Source organism: Danio rerio, chromosome 21 (assembly GCF_049306965.1).
Source record: "Danio rerio strain Tuebingen ecotype United States chromosome 21, GRCz12tu, whole genome shotgun sequence".
In the NCBI taxonomy this organism is placed as follows: Eukaryota; Metazoa; Chordata; class Actinopteri; order Cypriniformes; family Danionidae; genus Danio; species Danio rerio.
The window spans coordinates 22,735,331-22,756,118 of record NC_133196.1 but is presented as its reverse complement, the minus strand read 5'-3'; the positions used below and the strand labels follow the sequence as shown (position 1 = coordinate 22,756,118).

General features: G+C 34.9%; 1 protein-coding gene across 2 annotated transcripts; it reads right to left on the bottom strand.

Annotated features, from left to right (window-relative positions):
* On the bottom strand, nucleotides 1-19,602 carry itpkca (inositol-trisphosphate 3-kinase Ca). Of its 2 annotated transcripts, none has more exons than XM_681366.11 (7): nucleotides 18,926-19,602; nucleotides 11,773-11,872; nucleotides 7,977-8,190; nucleotides 4,569-4,773; nucleotides 4,031-4,132; nucleotides 3,749-3,820; nucleotides 1-1,970 (listed from the first exon to the last, which is right to left on the bottom strand). In XM_681366.11, the coding sequence occupies exons 1-7, from the start codon at nucleotides 19,283-19,285 to the stop codon at nucleotides 1,764-1,766; spliced, it is 1,260 nt and encodes a 419-aa protein (XP_686458.3). In that variant the 5' UTR covers nucleotides 19,286-19,602; the 3' UTR covers nucleotides 1-1,763. The 2 variants fall into 2 exon arrangements, with proteins under 2 accessions (XP_686458.3, XP_073791395.1); XM_073935294.1 differs by lacking the exon at nucleotides 18,926-19,602 and adding an exon at nucleotides 14,963-15,181.
* Nucleotides 19,603-20,788: the final 1,186 nt, after the last annotated feature.

The window sequence follows — 20,788 nt, the reverse complement described above, 5'->3', positions numbered from 1 at the left end:
TGACAGCATGTTCATGTTTATTGTGCTGACAGCCAAACATCTTTACAAAATTACCCAGTTTGGAGAAAAGATTCTGTAGTTAGCACAGCAACCCGAATACTAACTGCAAAACAGATAGAACCAAGACAAAAAAGCTCCCAACATAATGATTACACGTTGAGTACTAATTATCATATACAACACATAACCTCAATAACGTGAGATCAAACTAACAATGTATTTGTGCATAAATATAGTACTGGCTCATAAAATCCCAGCCACCATTCTCGTTTCAACTGGCAGTCATCTATTTGCTATTAACAGGAGCTGTTTAAAGGTTTAATAAATGACATCCTGTGTTCACCTTGCCTGCATGCAAAATCCACACAACATAGGAATGTGAAGCATAACATCACTTCAACTCACCGTGCTTGATGTGAATCAAAACATTCAATCAAGTTTTCATTATTTTAAGAGCTACGCAATGTTATTTAGTCAGTGCTGCGAAAGAGGTCTTTGTTGTCCTGCGATTCAGCTTCAGTTTTTCAGGCTGTTAGTAGTGCGCACTTTAGTTCAATTCCAAATCCCTCCCAAATTAGAGTCATTTGGTCAAAAATATAAAATAAAACTGAGAAAAAACAAATATCTGGCAGCAATCGCAAAAATAAGAATGGTCCAGATTTTCTTTAGTAATTCAGGAACTCATTGGTTCGCTCACCCCAATATGAAAATTCCGTCATCGTTTATTTCAAACCCATAAGACATCAGAATACAAGACAACAAATGAAGATATTTTTTTAAAAATCTGAGCGATTTCTTTCCCTCAAGTGAAAAACACTTCACCCAAATCTACTTTTCCATAAGAATAAACTGGTATAACTCAAGTTTTTTGTAGAGATATAATCACTTACTCACCATAGAGTGGTTCCAAACTTTTATGAGCATTTGAAGAAAGCTGAAAACCATTACCATTGACTTCCATAGCAGGAAAAACAAATACTATTTAAGTCAATGGTTACAAGTTTCCAGCTTTCTTTAAAATACCTTCTTTTGTGTTCAACAGAAGAAAGAAACTAATTAAGGTTTGAAACAAGTATGAGTTAATGCCCAAATTTTCTTTTTTGGTGAACTATGTGTTAAATGTATGCTGTTCAAATCTGGTCATGGAAGCTGAAACATGTTTACCTGATGTGCAAAGCCAATGAGGTTCATTCTTTCAGGTCATGTTTGAGCTTCAACCTCGATCAATAATTTTGTGAATGACAACCTAAATAATACCAGTTCGTAATATAAAGTAACTGTGTCTCTTTTGTTATGTTTTGTTACTTCTTTTATTGCTGAGTTTATGCGTCTTTACAACCGTTAGTTTTTAAAGGGGGAGAGAAATCCCTCCTCTGATTTTATTGAAAATATCTTGATTGTGTTTGATGTCTTGCATGTTTGGAAAGGCGTGAGGGTGAGTAAACGATGACAGAACTGTCACCAAACATCACAACTGTAATGATTTCCCTTCAGATGGTCAATGTTTATAAAACTAAGCTAATCTTTCACTCGTCAACCACTAACAGCAAACCGCTTAAATAAAATTCTATTTACAGTGTAAAAATACATACAGCTTTTCCAAAGAGTTGAAAAGGATTAAATAGCGAAGGGCTTACAACATCAGCAGGTAAATTCATAGGCTCAGATGTTCAACTTTAACCGCTCTCATCCGCCTTCACCTACTGTCCATATAGAGCAAATATACTGGAGAATCAGACCATTCTGAATATCCACGATGGCTTTCACTTCTCCTGAAGCATGGTGGTCAGAATGTCAATGAAATTGTCCAGGCCCCACAGGTATCCGTCCTCTCGGTTGCCCTCCAGCCATGGGCTGCGGTGATCCAGCGTGAGAGGCGGCGTCATGGGCACAGTCTTTCCAAAGTCTATCATCCAGATGCCAGCCTTGCCAGTCACGTCATGGACAAATAATAAAGAGCTGCCCACCACCTGTAGGAAATCACAGAAAAGTCCAATTTTCAGTGACAATAGATATAACAACAAACACACACAAAAAATAACTTAATTAATAAATAAACAAATAAATAAATAAATGGTCCCACTTTATATTAAGAGGCCTTAACTAATATGTACTTACACTGTCGTTAATCATTAGTTACATTGTATTTATTGTGCAAATACATGTTTATAAATTGTACTTATTCTTGATTAAATACCTACATGTAAATTACATCTGTAATTAATTTCTGTAATTACATGTATAATTACACTGTTGACCATCCCTCACACCATAACCCACTCTTAAAGCTACCAATACCATCAAACCTGTCCCCATATCCCACCTCAAGAGCACCAGAAGTGTTCTGCCGTACATTATGAACACTGTAAGTACATTTGGATTTGTATTTACATGCAAGTACAAAGTAGTTAATATAAAGTGGAACCAATTACTCTCCTACAGTTTGTTTTCCAGCAGATGAATCACAAAAACAATAGCTATGTTTATGTGCATCTATGTTAATGCACATTTTGTAATATTGCATTTGAAGAGTTTAGATGCAAAAACCTCTAAACGCTGTCTGAATGTTTCTTCTAAAATTAGCATTTCTCAAGCTCATGTGGTTAGGATCAGTAATGTCACTTTTATGGCAAAGAATAAGTTATTTAATTTTTTTTTTTTATTGAAATAACAACATAAACCAAGGATGCTGATAAAAATGTTCAGTTTCAATGTCACAAAGGATTACTGCTGTTTTATAAATGTGACTCATGAATATTTATATATAAACCATTCTAGTGTGGTCATGTCAATGGGCCATGAACATTTCCTGCTTGTAATCTAACTTTTTCATAACTGTAATTCAGAGGCAATTCAATCATAACTTCACTGTTAAAACATCTACCAAAACATAATTTATCAATGTCACAATTTCTGGATTCTCTGAAGTTTTAGAAATTAAAAATGTAAAATATGAAATACTATGGGACCAGTGTTTTTGTTTACATCCCTTAAAATGGTCTACATACAATGATGTAATTTGAGTCATGATACCCAATTCTTTTGTGTTTTTTATGTAGAATTAAAATATATATTTTTTTATTTGTATACACAATTGAGTATGACGAACATTTTATCTAATAAGAAAAAAATGTGCATAAAATAAAATATAATGGAAAGACATTTACAGAATAAATTCCAGCATGAACAATTCCAGCTTACCCAAAAGTCAAAGTGTTTTTTTTTGTATAATTAGTAGAATTATTAGTAATATAATTCTAGTATTATAATATTTCATACCAGTTTTGAGTGGCTGTGCTCATAAAGAGCATCTCATGCCTCTAAAAGCCACCGCATGTTTATTGTGTTTCGTCTTCTAAGATGTAGTTTTTTTATACAAGAAAAATGGTTTTCTCCTACAGCAACACCTTTCATTTTTCTTTTTGATATTTGGCATTGGTTTATTAGGAAGTGATGATTTTGTTCTCTGTGAATCATTGGATGTATACGGTGCTGTATCCACAAATGTTTTACATGATTTCCAGTTTTGTGCCAATTCCAAGTTTAATTCGCATCTTTCGATGGAAACATAGTTAATGAATTTACCTGAGCCAATTAGAATTTACCTTACTATAAAAGTGCACGTATTTAAAACAGCAAAGATTTTCTTTGTGAGAGCCTGCTATTTTTTTTTACATTAACAGTGTTCAATAGAGAAGCACTAAGTTTTATAATGAATGAATTCTTTGTAAATAAAGATGCATCTCACCTCATGTGCTTTGAAGAAGTCTGATTTTTCCAGTATGTCTCTTAGTTCCTGTAGGCGCTGTTGGTAGCTTCTCTGTAGACCAAAAAGACCAATTAGTTAAAGCCATTATTTCAAGCAAGTAGAAATAATATTAAAAAACTAAAATCACAACATTGCATTTATTGGCAAAAATATGACAAGATAGTCATTGGTTTTAGTTAGATAACAACAGATACTGTTAAATTAATAAATATCATTACATTTATAATAAATATGTGATATCCTGACACAAAAAATTCATACCAGGATTAGCATGTTGTTGTCCACAAAGTCTTCCAGAGCTTGGACCACTTCATCTTTGCACTTTGTTCTCTTGAAGTTGGTGTTACAAGTGCCGTCTGATTTCTGAAGACAGATCAAAATAAAACTTTATTTACCCTGAATAAACCATTCACTACAATTAACTATGACTTGGTTTGAGTATTAGGTAAGATTATGGATGTTGAATAAGGTCATGCATTGTCTTTTTAAAAGGTTTTGTATTTTATCCAAATAAACCATTATACTAATAATAGGTGGGTATAAACCACTAGATAACAGAGAATTGGTACTGAAACTAAAATGTTACTAAAAATTTTGTGATATACTTAAAGACAGGGATTTCCCCACTGTAATAATACCACTACATTCTTGAAGGAAGTGTTTTCCTTAATTTGAAATTCATTTGAGCCTTTAAGTTCCACACAGAAGCGGTGATGCTAGTGCCTTTACATTCAGTAGTGAGGTTCACATTTCCAGTCAGTATTTGTTTGAATTTGACAGAAAGCTCCTGAATCTGTACCTTGATGCCTTCGATGCGAAATCCCAGCGTGGCAGTTGAGCTGAGGGTTTCTCTCCACTGCATGTATCTGGTCTTCAGCACTGCCTGCTGAAGCCGCTCTTCCTCAGTCGGGGCTTCAGGATCCACAGCAATCATCTTCTCATACATGTCTTTGCGCGGCTGAGGACACTCGCGGGCCTTCTTTAACTCTTCCTCCAGGTACGTCCTGAAAGCACATATAAATGAGTACACCCCTCACAGATCTCTCTTTTAGATTAGTATTTTCTTCATAATACATTTGTATGTGTATTTACACATTACACCAACAAAGATTCCAGCAATTTGGCTATCTGCAACACAACACAAGAAAATACTATAGTCATTCATTTAATAATATAAATATCAGCCACTACCAATGAAATAGTTAGGTTTGTAAGCATATAAATGCATATTAAACCATTTTAACACTATTAAAAGTACATAGACAAAATAATGATTTTGTTAAAGAGTCACTGACTTTTATTTTCAAACCGTTTTTCACCCTAGAGATCTGACGTAAACAATCTGCTGCTGCTTTCAGTAGTATGGAAATAAATGTCATGTAAAATGAGTATTCAACCTCACAATGGTAGCATTCAACAATGAATAAAGCACATAATCTGTACCTGAGGGGATTTTTGTCTTTGTATTTTATGCTGTTGTCATGTCCCATGTATTTACGACAGTGTTATACAAGTCAGTACTAAAGCAAAAACTAGAGCTAATTTAACAAAATAACTTAAATGACAACCAAAAAAGGGCAGCGTGATATGGCAAAAACGCAATCTTGATAATTATTTACCATATTGAATGATAACGATATATATTTCAATATAAGTTGTTAACGCTTCCAGATTTAAAAGAGTACCCCAACAATGACTGAAGCCACAAAAATTCAATGTTCCATTAAATGGCTTAACATATTTTTGGATGATAAATCTTCGGTGGCTAAAAATTCGGTACATCTCTAAAATCAACACACTTTTAGATTCACATTGTTGCACATGTCTGCTATGTGATTGGCTCTTAGATCAATGTAGGGTAAAAAAGTCTAGAGCTTATCATTGTTTTTGACATAAATTTTATTGCGAGTTGATATAATATCGTTTATCAGCCCAGCCCTAACCCAAATTAATGCTATAAGAAAATATTAAATACCATTTTAATTAAGAGAAACATTAAAATATAACATTTATTTAAATTTTTGCAGTTTTGTCTTTTTTTTTTCATTTAAATGTATAATCTTTCTATTTCTAATGATGTTCGGCGACCAAACTCTTATAATAACTAGTAAAGCAAATACTGATTTGCTTAAATGCACCAAAATATAATGTCTTTATTCACTGAGAACTGGATAAAAAATTTATTTTTGAAAGGTGATGAGCTTATTTATGCTGTTTATAATGCTGTATATTAGTTTACATTAACATGACCACAGGCAGAATTGTTTAGCATGAAAATGCTGTCATTTGTATTCGTAAACAAACATTACAGGACTGCTTTATTTGAACATGAACAAAGCTGTTGACCTAAAGCGATCATATATCCGATGCTATTGTTTGAACACTGTCATCTGCTGTTTTGTAGACTCAGCTTTAGGTGGCACACCCATAGTCCATAGACAAACCAAAGTCCAAATACTGACAGCACAAGTGGAAAGTTTTTATCAGTTTAGCTGAAAACGGAGTTGATGTTAAAACACTTGTGATCAGACATGCAGTCATTTTTATTCTCTGTCTGACGTAGATAAGCTACTAATTTCTAATAAATAAATGACAAACATTATTAAACATCATCAAAAAGCTTTTGTCTTTTTAAAAACCATTGGGCATATTTTCATTTCATTCTAACTTTAAAGATTTTGAGGATTTGGGGTAATACTTATGTACAAAAATAATAATAAAAATGAACAATAAACAATTAAAAAAACATGATATAACTAAGTATACAATAATAAAAGATGACAATCTGTTGTAAAAATAGCAAGTGACAAGACACCAATAACATCCCTATTTAGGAAAAAGAAATAGTTACAGAAATAGATTATTAATAAAATATGTTAATTAATTGTTGTTAATTATTCAAGTTTGAAGAAAACTGTTAAAAAACTAATTAAAAAAATTCATTTAAAATAAACTAAAAACTACATAAAAACTAAAAATCTAAACAAATGTAATTTTTTATTTAAAATACAATAACCTAAAAACTAAATAAAATAAATAAATGTATTAAAAATAAAATAAAAAGTGAACAATATAGCTGAAGGGCTCCAACAATGCTTTTCATTATTTGGTTGCACTTGTGACTTGACTTTACAATACGTTTTTTGTTAACATTCATGTATTTACTAACATGAACTAAGAAGGAACAAAAAAATGTACAGCCTTTAGTAATCATAGTTTAAACTTTACTAATGCATTTCTAAATCCAAAGTTTTGCTTTTCAACAGAAGTTAATGCACATGTATTAACAATAAATGTTTCTCTTTTCATTACCTAATGTTAACAGATGAATAAATATGCAATGAATAATTGTTTGTTGTTAGTTCATGTTAGTAAATACATTAACATTGACTAAATGAACCTCATTGTAAAGTGTTCCCATTAATTCATGGACAAACTACAACAGGTAAATAAGTCAATAATGCATGTATCACAGCTGCTTGTGACAAAAAGGCCAGTGAAATGAAAAAAGTGTCACACAAATTTAAGATAGGCAGGTAAAACCTGAAAAAGATATATAACATAACATTTATATCTGCACATCACTTTAAACTATTAAAAATGTTAATAAAAAGGTCACTTTTTTGAACTTTTCAAGGTTAAAAATTGTTGGACGTAAGATCAAGGTCCCACAAAGCAATTCAAAACCAAAAAAAAAACTGGAAAAAATAGGGTCACACTTTATTTTGATGGTCTGTTTGTTGAATTAAGTTAGATTGCATCTACATGCCAACTAATTCTCATTAGATTATAAGTAGACTGTTAGGTTGGGGTTTTGGGTTAGGCTAAGTGTAAGTTGACATATACTTGCAAAGTTTCTTATAGTCTGTTAAAGGAGCAGTATCAGCATATATTAAGCAGACAGTCAACTAATACTCAAACGGTCCATCAAAATAAAGTTACAGAAAATAAAATATATAAAAACACGAATCACAAAAGAACTGTTAATGTACGGATATTTCTTACAGTGTAATCTTTGGTCAGGACTGCTATGACATGACTAAAGCTAATTTTATCATTATACACTGCTGAACCGCAAATAAAAATAGACTGTGGTTTGTTGCTTTGCATGCTGGTCAGATTGACTCTTCCTGCTGAAGTGCAGGTCGGCCAGGAAAAGCTGCAGTTGTGCAAGAATGCAGAAACACTGAAACCACCACATCCTTACCTGCTTCCCATTTTGCAGTCCATGATGCAGGGAGAGTCAAAGTCGGCCAGCAGGTCATCCATCAGGTTGTAATCCTGCTCATCCCGCTGAGTCACGCCGTAATATCCCGGAACAAAGGGCCGCAACGAGTCGCTCATGAGCTGCAGAAAACACTGCTGTTCAGACTCGCAGTACTTCTTCAGCAGCCTTCCATCGCTGTCCGTCTGAAAGTTTCCTGGAGGAGCAAACAAAAACATGCACAGATGAAACAATAATCTCTCAATGCAGCAATAAAAATAGAGTACCGACCACGGAGTGACTCCATGATTATAAAACTATGTGCAAGAATATCCATACCGCAAACGCGTACACAGCTACATTAAATGACATTATCTATATGCAGGCACTGATAATATCAAGTGGACTGAGGTAATGTACGCCTAAAAGTAGTGGGTGTTGATATAAATGGTCTAGTGTTTTGTATTTATCATTTGTTTATTGTCATGATTATGTAAATGAATGAATTGGAAGAGATGTCATGTGTGGAAAGCAATGTCTTGGATGTAGAAAACATTTGAAAATTTTGCTCATTGATCCATGATTTATTGTAGAGTTTTCTTTTTAATTTCGAGTTTCCTGTTTTTTCTTTGTTTATTCACTTGTAAATTTCACCACCAAAGCACTTATAAACCAATTCACCTTCCTTGGAACAACCGATTTGTTGTTCTTGGCTGATCATGACACCTCTTCTTATAATATGTTAGTTATGCATAGGTTTTTTTAAAAATAGCTCTTACTGTAGGTCCAGTGTTGTGTTTGTATTTATGATTAATTTATGTAGCACCGTTGTCCTGCGAGACGCGACAATTCGTTCCTCTGCATGTCCACACACATAGTGGAAGGACAGTAAAGCTCGACTTGACTTTATACAAACGGACCGCTCTGCGATTTCTCACAGTAACGAACCCCCCTATAAAGGTATATAGAGATTTCGATATGATTGAATATATAAACATGCTTTTATATGAGGAAATCAATATGCTATATTTTAAATCAGTAATTTGTCATGTAACAATAATTTGTAATTACTGTAAACCTTTGCACGTGTGCAATGTATTAGCAGCTCACACATATTTTGAATCATCAAAAAAAAGAGACTGAACAGCAAAAATTGAAAACAAAAAAAACAAGTGTAGTTTAGGTTATAAGAATATTTCAATAAATCATGCAAAGCATTTACTACGGTTCAGGTAATCAGGTGCTGTTTACTCTGGTGTGCTTTCATTTCAAAATTGCATTTTAGAATAAAACCTTTCTTTTCCAGACTGGTATTTTTATTGCATTTCAGAAAGCAAAACCTCCATCCACATACAGTATAAAATGCATGATACGTAACCCTTGAATCCAACTAGGCATGCAAATATGCTTTCTCAAATTACCATTTTACAGCTGGTTTAATGGTCATATAAGAAGGACTTGAAGAAGCACAGAACAATAGTAGACCCATCTGAGAGTGATTGTGTACTCACTGCCATTTTAAAACTTTGCATTTCAGTCCTTCTATACCAGAGATGCCCAAAGTTGGCCTATAGTAACATTTGATTTGGCCCCCATCTCATCTAAAAAAAGAAGGAGAATGATGGGGAGGTGGTTGGGACGAATTTTTGGGGTTGTCTTTTACAGCGATTGTCTTTTCAAATTTAAAGTAACTTTTTGCTTGTTTGTTTTATTGCTGACCTACAAAACAAGCCAACTGAAATAAAATGATTCAATCAAATGTTGTAAATGAATCAAAACAGTCACTTGACAGATACAGGACAATGCACAAGATATCTGTGAGCAAATGAAGGTAAAGGCCGGAGCAGCTTGACTAGTGTATTCCGCATTGAACCCCATTGTATTATAAATGGGATTGTTTATGCTTTTACTGTAATATGGTCATTATAAAATGTTTAAAATTAAACCGCATTAGTTAATATATTTTAAAGCAACATTTTCTAGTCATTTTTAAATATTACCGAATAAATTAGGAAAATACCCAAGGCAAATGTAATATATATGGTTTGGTATAAATTCGACCCACGACCCTCAATCAAATTTGGTTTTTGGCTCTTTAAACCTGCATTTCAAAACTAAAACAGGTTCTTTAGCACTTTCAAAATACATAACCATAACAAAATGAATACGTTTTAAGATAAGAATGCACTAGTGTAACCGGCACCTCAGTTTACCTGGAGTTGTGCCATTATTTAACACACCTAATAAAAAACAAGTCCTAATTTTGGAGCTGTGTTGTTAAATCATTCGCACTTTATTACCATCATCATTATTATTCAGCAATCCAATTTACTCTAGTTTATGTGCTCAGTTGACATTATGAAAATGAGCTGATGCATACAGTACGTGTAAATCACTTGCAAAACTTTTCACCCCCATTTGCACAGAGATTGTACTCTCAAGCTAATTTGCTCCATCTCGATAGTTTAGCCTAAAAGCGCATTCTCCCCAATCCAATTTGAAAAAGTGGCTGTGTTTCCATCTAAAGATGCAAATTAAATTTATGTGCAAAACTGGAATATTGCATTAAAGACATGCGAATAAAGCAGCGTTTCTATCCAATGATTCAAAGAGAACAAAATAGTCACTTAACTGGCGCCAAATATCAAGAGCAAAAACAGAATTCACTGTGATAGGAGAAGCTGCGTGAAACTTTTCCTTATTTAATAAATTACTTGCACCTCAGAAGACAAATGCTGACACACAGTGAATGTGTGGTGGCCTTTGAAGGCGTAAGACGCGAAGCACAGAGACTTAACAATTCTGGAGGTCATTAATAATATAATAACAATAATACTGAGATGGTCAAGGCGTTTTAGAATGACCAAACCGACATTTCAGATGTTTAACAGTGTGCTCAGCCTGCTGGTTTGTCCATTCACACATATTTTTATCATCATCAATGATAAAATGCTTGTATTTGTTCGGTAAAGTGTTTCTATTGTAGTTTATGCACATTGTTTATTGTGGAATTAAAAGTTTATCTCACTGCGTTATGCACAATGTATTTGCATCTTGCCGTTTCGATCAACCTTTTTTATGCGCATGTCCAAAATATGCATAAAAATAGGGGAATGGAAACATGACTAGTAATGTAGAGCATGACAAAAAAAATATGGAAGAGTCTTGTTGAAATCCAAATGCAAGGCCTCGCAAGAGAAATAAAAGCAAACATTTCAGTGCATGTTAATACTTGGATGAATCCATCATGCATTATTATGACTAAATAGTGAATTTCTGTGAAATGCTTTGAAACGTACACTTTAATTTGATGTTTGAAGTAATCAACCAAAACATGGAAAGGGTGGGACATAGTATAGCTCCTCCCCTTTAAAAAAAAACAGCCAAAATAGTGTTTTGTTTTATCAAATCTCTACCAGTGGCAGTCGTCTTGAAGGTGTGGGGCATGTCAGATACTAGAGAAAATTTGATTGGTCACGATTTAATGAGAAACTGAAGGATGAGGTGACAAAACCTGTTGATCCATTGAGGCGGAAGTGACAAACTACAAGCTTTACATGTTTATTTGAGTTTTATATCCTATACATACAAATTTTGACACTGTTTTGGTGCACACCAGCTTTTTTGGTAGATTATTAAAATTAACATTTAAAAAATACTATACTAACATCTAAAAAAAAAATTATTTTAATTTCATGGAACCTTTAAAACCAGGTGGAAACCAGTGCAATTTCTGGTTGGAACTCAATGCATCAAGATATCAGCACAAATCAACAAATATTAAAGATGAAAAACAAACCTGCATGGCCGACCACTTGCACCCATGGAGAGCGTTTTTTCACCGTCTCTGGAGGAGGAGACCAGTTCACCATATTCTTGGACTTTTTCCACAGATCAGTCTTTAAATGAAGAGAATCGAGAGAAAAAACACATAAATGGGACTCTCCTGCCACTCAACACCTTAAGACTGCATGCAATAGTTGTGTCCAAGGGTCGTCTCATCTTCATATAGTATACAGTGAATAGCACTGGGGCACCGAGTGCATTCAGTCAAGCTCAAGCTCCAACGGGCAACTCCCTATCCTCTATTAACCATAGGTCGAGTTTTTCCCCATGAGGCAAATCATTGACGACAATCTCGGACTAAACAAAGTCATCAAGCAATACACCAAGAGGCTGTGATTAAGAAATAGCTAATCTTAGAAGGACGTTCATGAAACATTTACAGGTGCCAGTTTGTTGTGCTGCCAGATAAAATGGTGGAGGCAAAATGGCCACTGACGTACATGATAGTGGCAAGAATAACATTGTCTTTTTTTACAAGTTAAAAAGTTTTTCTTTTTTTCTTATTTTGAAATATAAAAATCACTCATTAAAGGGGTGGTCCACTATGCTATCATATTTTAAACTTTAGTTCATGTATAATGCAGCTGTGTGAACACAAGCAACATCCCTGAATGTAATACGCTAAAAGCTTATCAAAGCTTATCATTCGCTTAGCAAACCCTAAAGCAATCAGAGTTTGGGGACTACAAAAAATACATCCAAGTTAGTGAAATCATAAACACTTCATGTTATGCACATTCACCACACGCACACACCCAGCTCAACAAAGGGGCGAGGCCAGAGGCACTGTAATGTTATAGCAGAGAAAGCTAAAATTGTTTAACTTCTGTATTTGAGCTTCCAAAAGACATGACACACAGAGAGAAGTGCTTACAATTTAATTTGAATTATGTTACATAGAATTATAAAAACATATAGCTAGCATTTGACAAAGAACAGCTTAAAGAATTACTCTCAGTTCAGTGCTGGATTCGGCTAAAAACTCCTAAAAGAAGGAGCAGCTCCAACCATAATAGAAGAAGCTGTGGATTGTGAGCCACAACCTGTGTTTTTATTTGTTCAAATTGATCCATTACATCAGGGGTGTCCAAACTACGGCCCGCGGGCCATCTGCGGCCCGCAATCAGTTTTGTTGCGGCTCGCGAGGCTTTTTATAAATATCAATAGCATCTGGCCCGCTATACAAAAATGAACAAAAATTCAATAAATAAACACCGGGTGTCGCTATTACATGCATTTAATTAAGCAGCAGTTCTTGTTATGATCTATCTATCTATCTATCTATCTATCTATCTATCTATCTATCTATCTATCTATCTATCTATCTATCCATCTATATACACAGTTGAAGTCTGAATTATTTGCCCCTCTTTGATTTATTTCTTCTTTTTTAAATATTTCCCAAATGATGTTTAACAGAGCAAGGACATTTTCACAGTATGTCTGATAATATTTTTTCTTCTGGAGAAAGACTTATTTGTTTTATTTCGGCTAGAATAAAAGCAGTTTTTAATTTTTTATGAACCATTTTAAGGTCAAAATTATTAGCCCCGTAAGTCTTCAGAACAAACCATTGTTGCCCAATTAACTTGCCTAATTACCTTAATTTGACTAGTTAACTTAACTAACCCAGTGAAGCATTTAAATGTCACTTTAAGCTGTATAGAAGTGTCTTGATAAATATCTAGTCAAATATTATTTACTATCGTCATGGCAAAGATAAAATAAATTAGTAATTAGAAATGAGTTACTAAAAGTAATATGTTTAGAAATGTGTGTGTGTGTATATATATATATATGCGCGTGTCTGTGTGATATATGTAAAATTTGGCCCGCAACAACGTTTTTTTTTTTTTGCATCTGGCCCTCGGCCCAAAAAGTTTGGACACCCCTGCATTACATGCACAGTTTCTAACAATAACGGTACGTTGTAGCAAGGAAGTAAAGAACAGGAAATGCTGTTTGGCACCGCTAACAATTTAGTTAAAAATTCATATTTATCCGTCAAACGGCTGTAAAAACCCACAATCTTCAACAGCACTGCAGTGTCTCTCCATAGAGCCGCTTTGCTTGTGTTTTACAAATACCCAACTCGTAAAAGATACGTGAACGCTTCATATTACTTACACATGCTTATAACCCCAATATATATGAAAGATAATGAGAGAAATACATATAAATCTAACTTTTGATCCTTATGTACAATGCAGAAAAAAGTCATTAGACTGATAGAAAATTTGGGGTATTTGAAGCAGATAAATCCTTTAAATTGAACATACTCAAGTTTAATGATTTATTTAGATTTAAGACAGCACAATTTATGTTTAAAGCTAGGAATAAATTACTTCTGAAATGCATACAAAAGTTTTTTGACGAAAGACAAGGGGGATATAATATAAGAGAAGGACAATTTTTTTTTTTTGAGGTTGAAAACCAGGACAGCTTTAAAAAAAGTTGTGCATGTCTGTGTGTGGTGGGACATTATGGAACAGATTCGCAAACAATGCCAGAATATTAATCAGTCTAAAAAGTTGTATAAATATATTATTAAAGGAATATAATGATTAATAAAGGCGACTGAAAAGGAAAAAGGTATGATGAAATTTTAATTGATGGCTGTTTGCAATACTATGTTTTTTGGGTCTGTTTCATAAAATGTAAATATATATTTTGATTCCATTTGTACAATGTCAAAGATGCCAAAAGGATAAAATATGTCTCGTGTAAAGCTCATTTGACTTATGTAAAAGAAGAGATAAGTAAAAGAAAAATTAAGTTAAAGTAATAGACGAATGAGATAAAGCTTGTGCTTCCTCCTGCTTCATTCTGACCATGTTGAAATCTATTTTGTTTAAATAATTGTTTTGTGTATGATTTTTCTGTTTGGAACAAATACATTTAATAAATAAAAAATCTAAATCAACCAGTCAATCAATAAACATTATAAGTCTAAAGTTATGGCAAAACTATGTTTTTCAGTAACAATGGTTTTAATGAGCCCATTGTCTTAATGGAATCATAAAAAATGTATGCTGGAAAAGTTGTATAATTGTATTATTATAGATCTATAAAAGAAATAATAGATTCATAAATACGTAGTGTTAAAATAAACAAGCCTTCAAAGTTCTGCTATTCACCCATACCTCTTCCCGACTGTCTCGAAGTGTTGATTCCTTCCTTCCCGCCGTTTTGACCGTATACAAGATCCCTCAAGTACCTCTGAGCTGACATAACATCCACCTTCCCATCCTACACTCTAAAAGACTTCATGCCACTGTGACCCATAATTACTGTATGCTCTGCCACCAGGAAAATAACCATCCACCAAACGCCTGCCCTTAGACCAAAGCCAATTAACCTCCAAAGCGGTACAGTTCTGTCTGCTCTTTAAGCTCACTCACTCACTCACTCACAGCTAGTGGAAAACCAGTCAGACAAGAATGACACTCTCCAGAACAAAGTGGGACAGAATCACAATACAGAGCTGGAGGTGCATCCATCTGTTGACCTTATAAGTTCAGTTTCAATGGAGTATTGACTGACTATTATGAGTTTCTCAATGGGCCACTTTTTTCGTCTCATGATCCATAACAAATCCTATTCAATAGCATCATCAAAGAGGTTGGAGATGGAACGGATCCTACAACAGCACACTTCTGATTGTATTTAAAGGTATAGCACCAACAATAAAATATTCTGTCATCATTTACAATGTTATTACTGTGTTTTAGTTTTTTCTTCTGTTTAACACAAAAGAAGATGTTTCGAAGAATGTTGGAAAACAGGGTCTTTTAAATTCTTTGTGTTCAGAGAATAAAAAAAACTATAAATATGTGTGAACAGGCAACAGTTTTTAATCAACTCTGTTGATCTTTGGGTTTAGCAGGAGCACTGTTAGCTTAGCTCAGCATAAACCATTAAATCAGATTAGACCATTAGCATCTCACTCAAATAATACAAAAAAGATACATTTTCTATTTAAAGACTGACAATTCTGTAGTTTCATGCTCTACTAAGACCGACAGAAAATGAAAAGTTGCTATTTTCTAGGCTGATATGGCTAGGAACTATACCAAGGGTGCTCAAACTCAGTCCTGCAGGGCCGGTGTCCTGCAGAATTTAGTTCGAACCACAATTAGACACAACTGAACCAGCCAACAAGCTCTTTGGAAGTATACTTGAAACTTCCAGGCAGGTGTGTTGAAGAAAATTGGAGATAAACTATGCAGGACACCAGCCCTCCAGGACTAAGTTCGGGCACCCCTGAACTATACTCTCTTTCTGGTATTTTAATCAAGGCTGCCACCATGCATAAGTGCAGCAGAAGCAATTATATACAGAAGAGTAAAGACTCTTTTTTTTTTAAATTATTATTATTATTATGATTTTTTTAAGCGAGATGCTAATGGTCTAATCTGATTTAATTATTTATGCTAAGCTAAGCTAAAAGTTCTCCTTCAGACCCAGAGATTGGCTTGAATGAATAAAAAAGTGGAATTGAAACTCAACTGTTGACCTCCAGAGGAGTTGTAAGATGAGCCTATTTTGAAAAAAAAGCTGAGTGTTCCTTTGAGGGGAGTATATGGTATGTAAATTTAGATTTTTAGATGGACTATCCCTTTAAACACCTATACAGTTGCAATGTTGAAAATTCCTTTCTTCTTAACAGGCATTTGCACTACTCGGTTGCACTTTCTTACAAGTCTCTGACTCTTGAAACAAGAAAGGAAAAAGAAAGGATACTTGTGGAATTTCCACCGTGATATACAACAATACTCCATGACCTGAAGCCCATAATGTTAATCAGTTATTACAAGGATTACTTAACAACTGAATGTATTGAGCCCAATCATACACACCTGAGTGCACATTTCTATTTGACGAATCTGCAACTGCAATTTACTATAGGAGTTTCCATGAGAACATCACATAATACATTTGCTTCTGGCAGATTTTAACATCAGGTTCCATTAGCAAACATTTGTTAACATGAAAAATGCTAAAGTATTTATTAATAGTTTATGTTCGACATGGTGGTGCTGCTGCATTATTTATCATCAAACGCTGTTTCTGATATTATTATTTAATAAACCTGAGCTAACATGAACTAACAATGAAGCATTGCAAGCACTACAGTACTCAAAGCTGACCAACACTTTTATGCAGTCCATCTATTACTAGCATCATGATACAGGCTAGTCATTTTACTAAGATGTTTCCTTGATCGATTACGCAGTTGTTCTGGCTTGTTACATAAAACAAATAAAACATCCAATAGCAAGTAGTCAGATTTGAATAAAAAGGTTAAAAATAGCTGTTTTGTAATGGAAAGAGGTATGAGCATCTTATAAACACACACAAGTAAAGCATAAAACCAGGTGTTTCAACACCACTACCAACAGTTACAAAAATACTGAAAGTTGTTTTGATTAAAGAGCACCTATGATGAAAATCAACTTACAAAATCAACATAAGCTGTTTGGACAGAACTATGTTTACTGTTCTATTGGAGTGATATAAACCCAATAAGTCTCTTTTTTTTTTTTATTCCTGATGTTAAAATAGGATCCAAATGACAGTGATTTTGAGGCCGACCGCAACATGACGTGGACATACGGTTTTCCCTGCCCACTGAATTAATTGACAGGTGCCATGTTTCTACAATAACATGTATACACATCCACAGAACATTTTTTGCAAATAAACTGGGATTAAAATATCTGTTACAACTCTCCTCTCTGTGATTTTTATAAGTTTAAAACGTTTTTTTTTTTTTTTTTTTTTTAACAGCATGTTTATAATAAATACAGTAAAATCACTATGCAATTCTTAACCGCTATAATCACCACAGCCTTATGGTGTCAGACTCATTATTTCAGAAAGGCTTGAATAAACTCCACCACAAATACATCAAATAAACTTACTTTATTTTATTTTTTGACTAAGGAGCTTTATTTTAGCTTTATCCATGTCTGTCTCTATCACTGACTGCTGTTTATCTGTTGTAACCGAGAACCAGACACACGAGAGAATAGTGGGCGGGGAGAAGCAGCTCATTTGCATTTGAAGCTAAAGGATACAAAAACAGCTACAATGTATTTGCACACCGTAATGGGCTGATTCTGGAAGCTATAATAAGTAATCTGATGGGTATTTTGAGCTGAAACTTTATAGATACACTCTGGGGACACCAAAAGGTTTTTCTTACATCTTGTAAAAGAGGTCAAATTGGTGCCCTTCAAAATACAAAGTCAAAAACACCTACAAAAATAACAAAAGTTACAAAAGTAACTGTACTCAGGTGAAATACTCAAGTATTTTAAAATATGTGAACAGACAGCTTAGCTTTTAGAAATGACTTAAGATGAAACAGCTCTCATTCTAATATTCTGAAAACGTAGTATTTCCGTAATTCTAAGGCTTTTCATTGGCATTTGGGAAATTATGGCACTGATAAAATGATGACATTGATTTAGGTCAACTACTGTTCTAACAGCGTTATCAGTGTTTACACACCACATAAAGTCCACTGACTCTTTACATAAAATTTAACTTGAGTGAGAATTATTGATAGGATAAAAGTAAATGCTATTTTTATAGGATAAATCAACGAGAAAACATGAAATTATTATATAATAGACCTATGTATACTCAGGTTTTAAGAAAATTAACCACAAAACGTGTTTGTAGTCAAACCATTAGAACCACAAATCAACCATTAGCAACGTATGGTATGCGTAAGTTATCTGTTATAAACAAATGGTCAATCATCCAGATTTTTACTATTAAACCATGGTTCACTTCTGTAAGGGAAGATACAATTCCCCAAAAGCAATACTTCACCCTTTAATTTTCACCGTTTGCAGTACATGTTTAATATCTTACTTTGTAAGTTAACCAAGAAATCTGAAACAGAGCAATAGGCGATATGCAAATTACATATGTCTTGCAAGTTCATGTTTGGTCTCCACATAAAATATATCATATGCAATATTTCAAAATATTCTATAAGACGGCAGTTTACATATATTTTTACATATAAAAAATTCCGCATGGGTAAACCTGAAGTCCTGAACTGATCCCTGAACTGTAAAACAGACTCTTACCGTGAGCGCTTCGCCTGGAGACTGATTAACGTTAAAGTCAACGTATCCCAGCAAATCCTCTTCGCATTCCTCAAAAGATGAAGCCGGCGAGAGGCCGCTTGAGGACGAGTTGGAGAGTTTTCTGAGCGCCAGGGACGAGGCGGGGGAGCCGCTGAGTCCGCTGTCCGAGCAGATGGACTCCTCGTCGGGGTTGCGATGGGAACAGGAGCAAGGTCCCCGGGGGCTCTGCTCGCACTCGCAGGTCACAACCAGCTCGGGGACAGCGACGCGAGCGCGCCTGGAGAGCAGCTCTTCTGGGTGGCTGTGCTGGGTTTCACCCATACCCACGCAGGGGGCAGGGGTATCGGGCGTTTTGGTCATCACGCGGCTTCTGATCTACTAGATCATTGAGGTTGTTGATGGGTTTATCCAGATTAGGGCGCGTAACCGGCTCGCGCTGGGCACCGCCGCCGCTCCTTGTGTGCGACGCCTCGCTTGGATGCAAAAATAAAGCAATATTGGGCCAGTGTTTTAACGCTTCAGGGGCTTTAAATGCATTCTGTACATGTATGAATACAATCACGTGAAAAAGTAAAGATTCCGCAGGTATTAAAGAACTAAAACGCTCATGTGTCTATCAGCGATATTGGAAAATGTGTTATTTGCTGAACGCTGTTAAAGCGTCGCGTGAACAGACTGCAGTTTTACCCCGCCCACCTTTCTTTAAAGCAACAGAGCCAAACATGAAGAGGTCACATGAGAATCAGATTTACAGCGCCACCTAACCGGTGGTAGACGACGTAGGGACAGTTCACACAGAAATTAATAATGACCGCAGTGCATTCACACTAGCAGCAACTTTGAAGCTGCTTGTCGCCCTGAGGGGAAATTGAAGTCGGGTAGTGTTAGTGGTCGCTTGTCTCTGATTGTCGCTCGTAGTGTGGATGGGGAATTGGGCTATCTAAAATGTAGGTCACTTTTTTTCTTCAGTAGTACATTGTATACCTCTTTGAGAGTAATAAAAAAAAAAATAATGCAGGCAAACTTACATACCTGCCTGTATGTTTTAAGGCCGCTCAAATTGACGTTAATCTATAGCCCCTTTAACACATACAGACCTGATTACTGGGAATTTTCCACAAAGGTCTGCGTGTATGAACAGGCCCTTTTTGAAAATACCTGTAGGGAAAGAGAAGTTGTAACATTACTGGTAATTTGACAGAATGCTGCACTGTGTGAATGCAGAAGATTGTCAGAGAGCGAGTTCAAATCTAGAACCCGCTGATGTGAGATGCCTACTTAAGCCAGACGCATTAACATCTATGGAAATAAAAGCTTTTGAATGTTTTTCCAGACACATTTAACTGCTAGATGTTAGCCAGATAGCGTTTCTATGTTCCTTCTTAATGCCAACTTTGTAAAAAATTATTGATAAAATGCTCATGATAAACTGCTGTTTGTTTACCTTCAAGCTCTGCTTCAGTTGCTCGACACATGTGCACATGAAGGAGCCAGTGAGCACCAGCACACACACATATTACATACATCTCGACATGTGAAAGTGTTCCTCCATGTTTTCATCGAAGTTGTTCACAATACTTACCCATCTACAGAATTTGTTATGTGGTCAAGTGTGTAAACATTTAGCTGCGGCGCACGCTTCTGCCTTTAGATGTCTCAGAAAGCAGCTGCAGAAATGCTAAAGCTTTAAATAAAAGTCAAACCATCAAGAAAAGGCAGACCGCTTCTATGTTTACAAATCTAACCGCAGCCATTTTAGAGGTCATTTGTGGTTAATGATACCAGAATTTTCTGGTGTTTTAGAATGGATATGTTAATGGTCTTTTCTGAAAAAATTACAGAACGTCCGTGCCTGTGTGAACA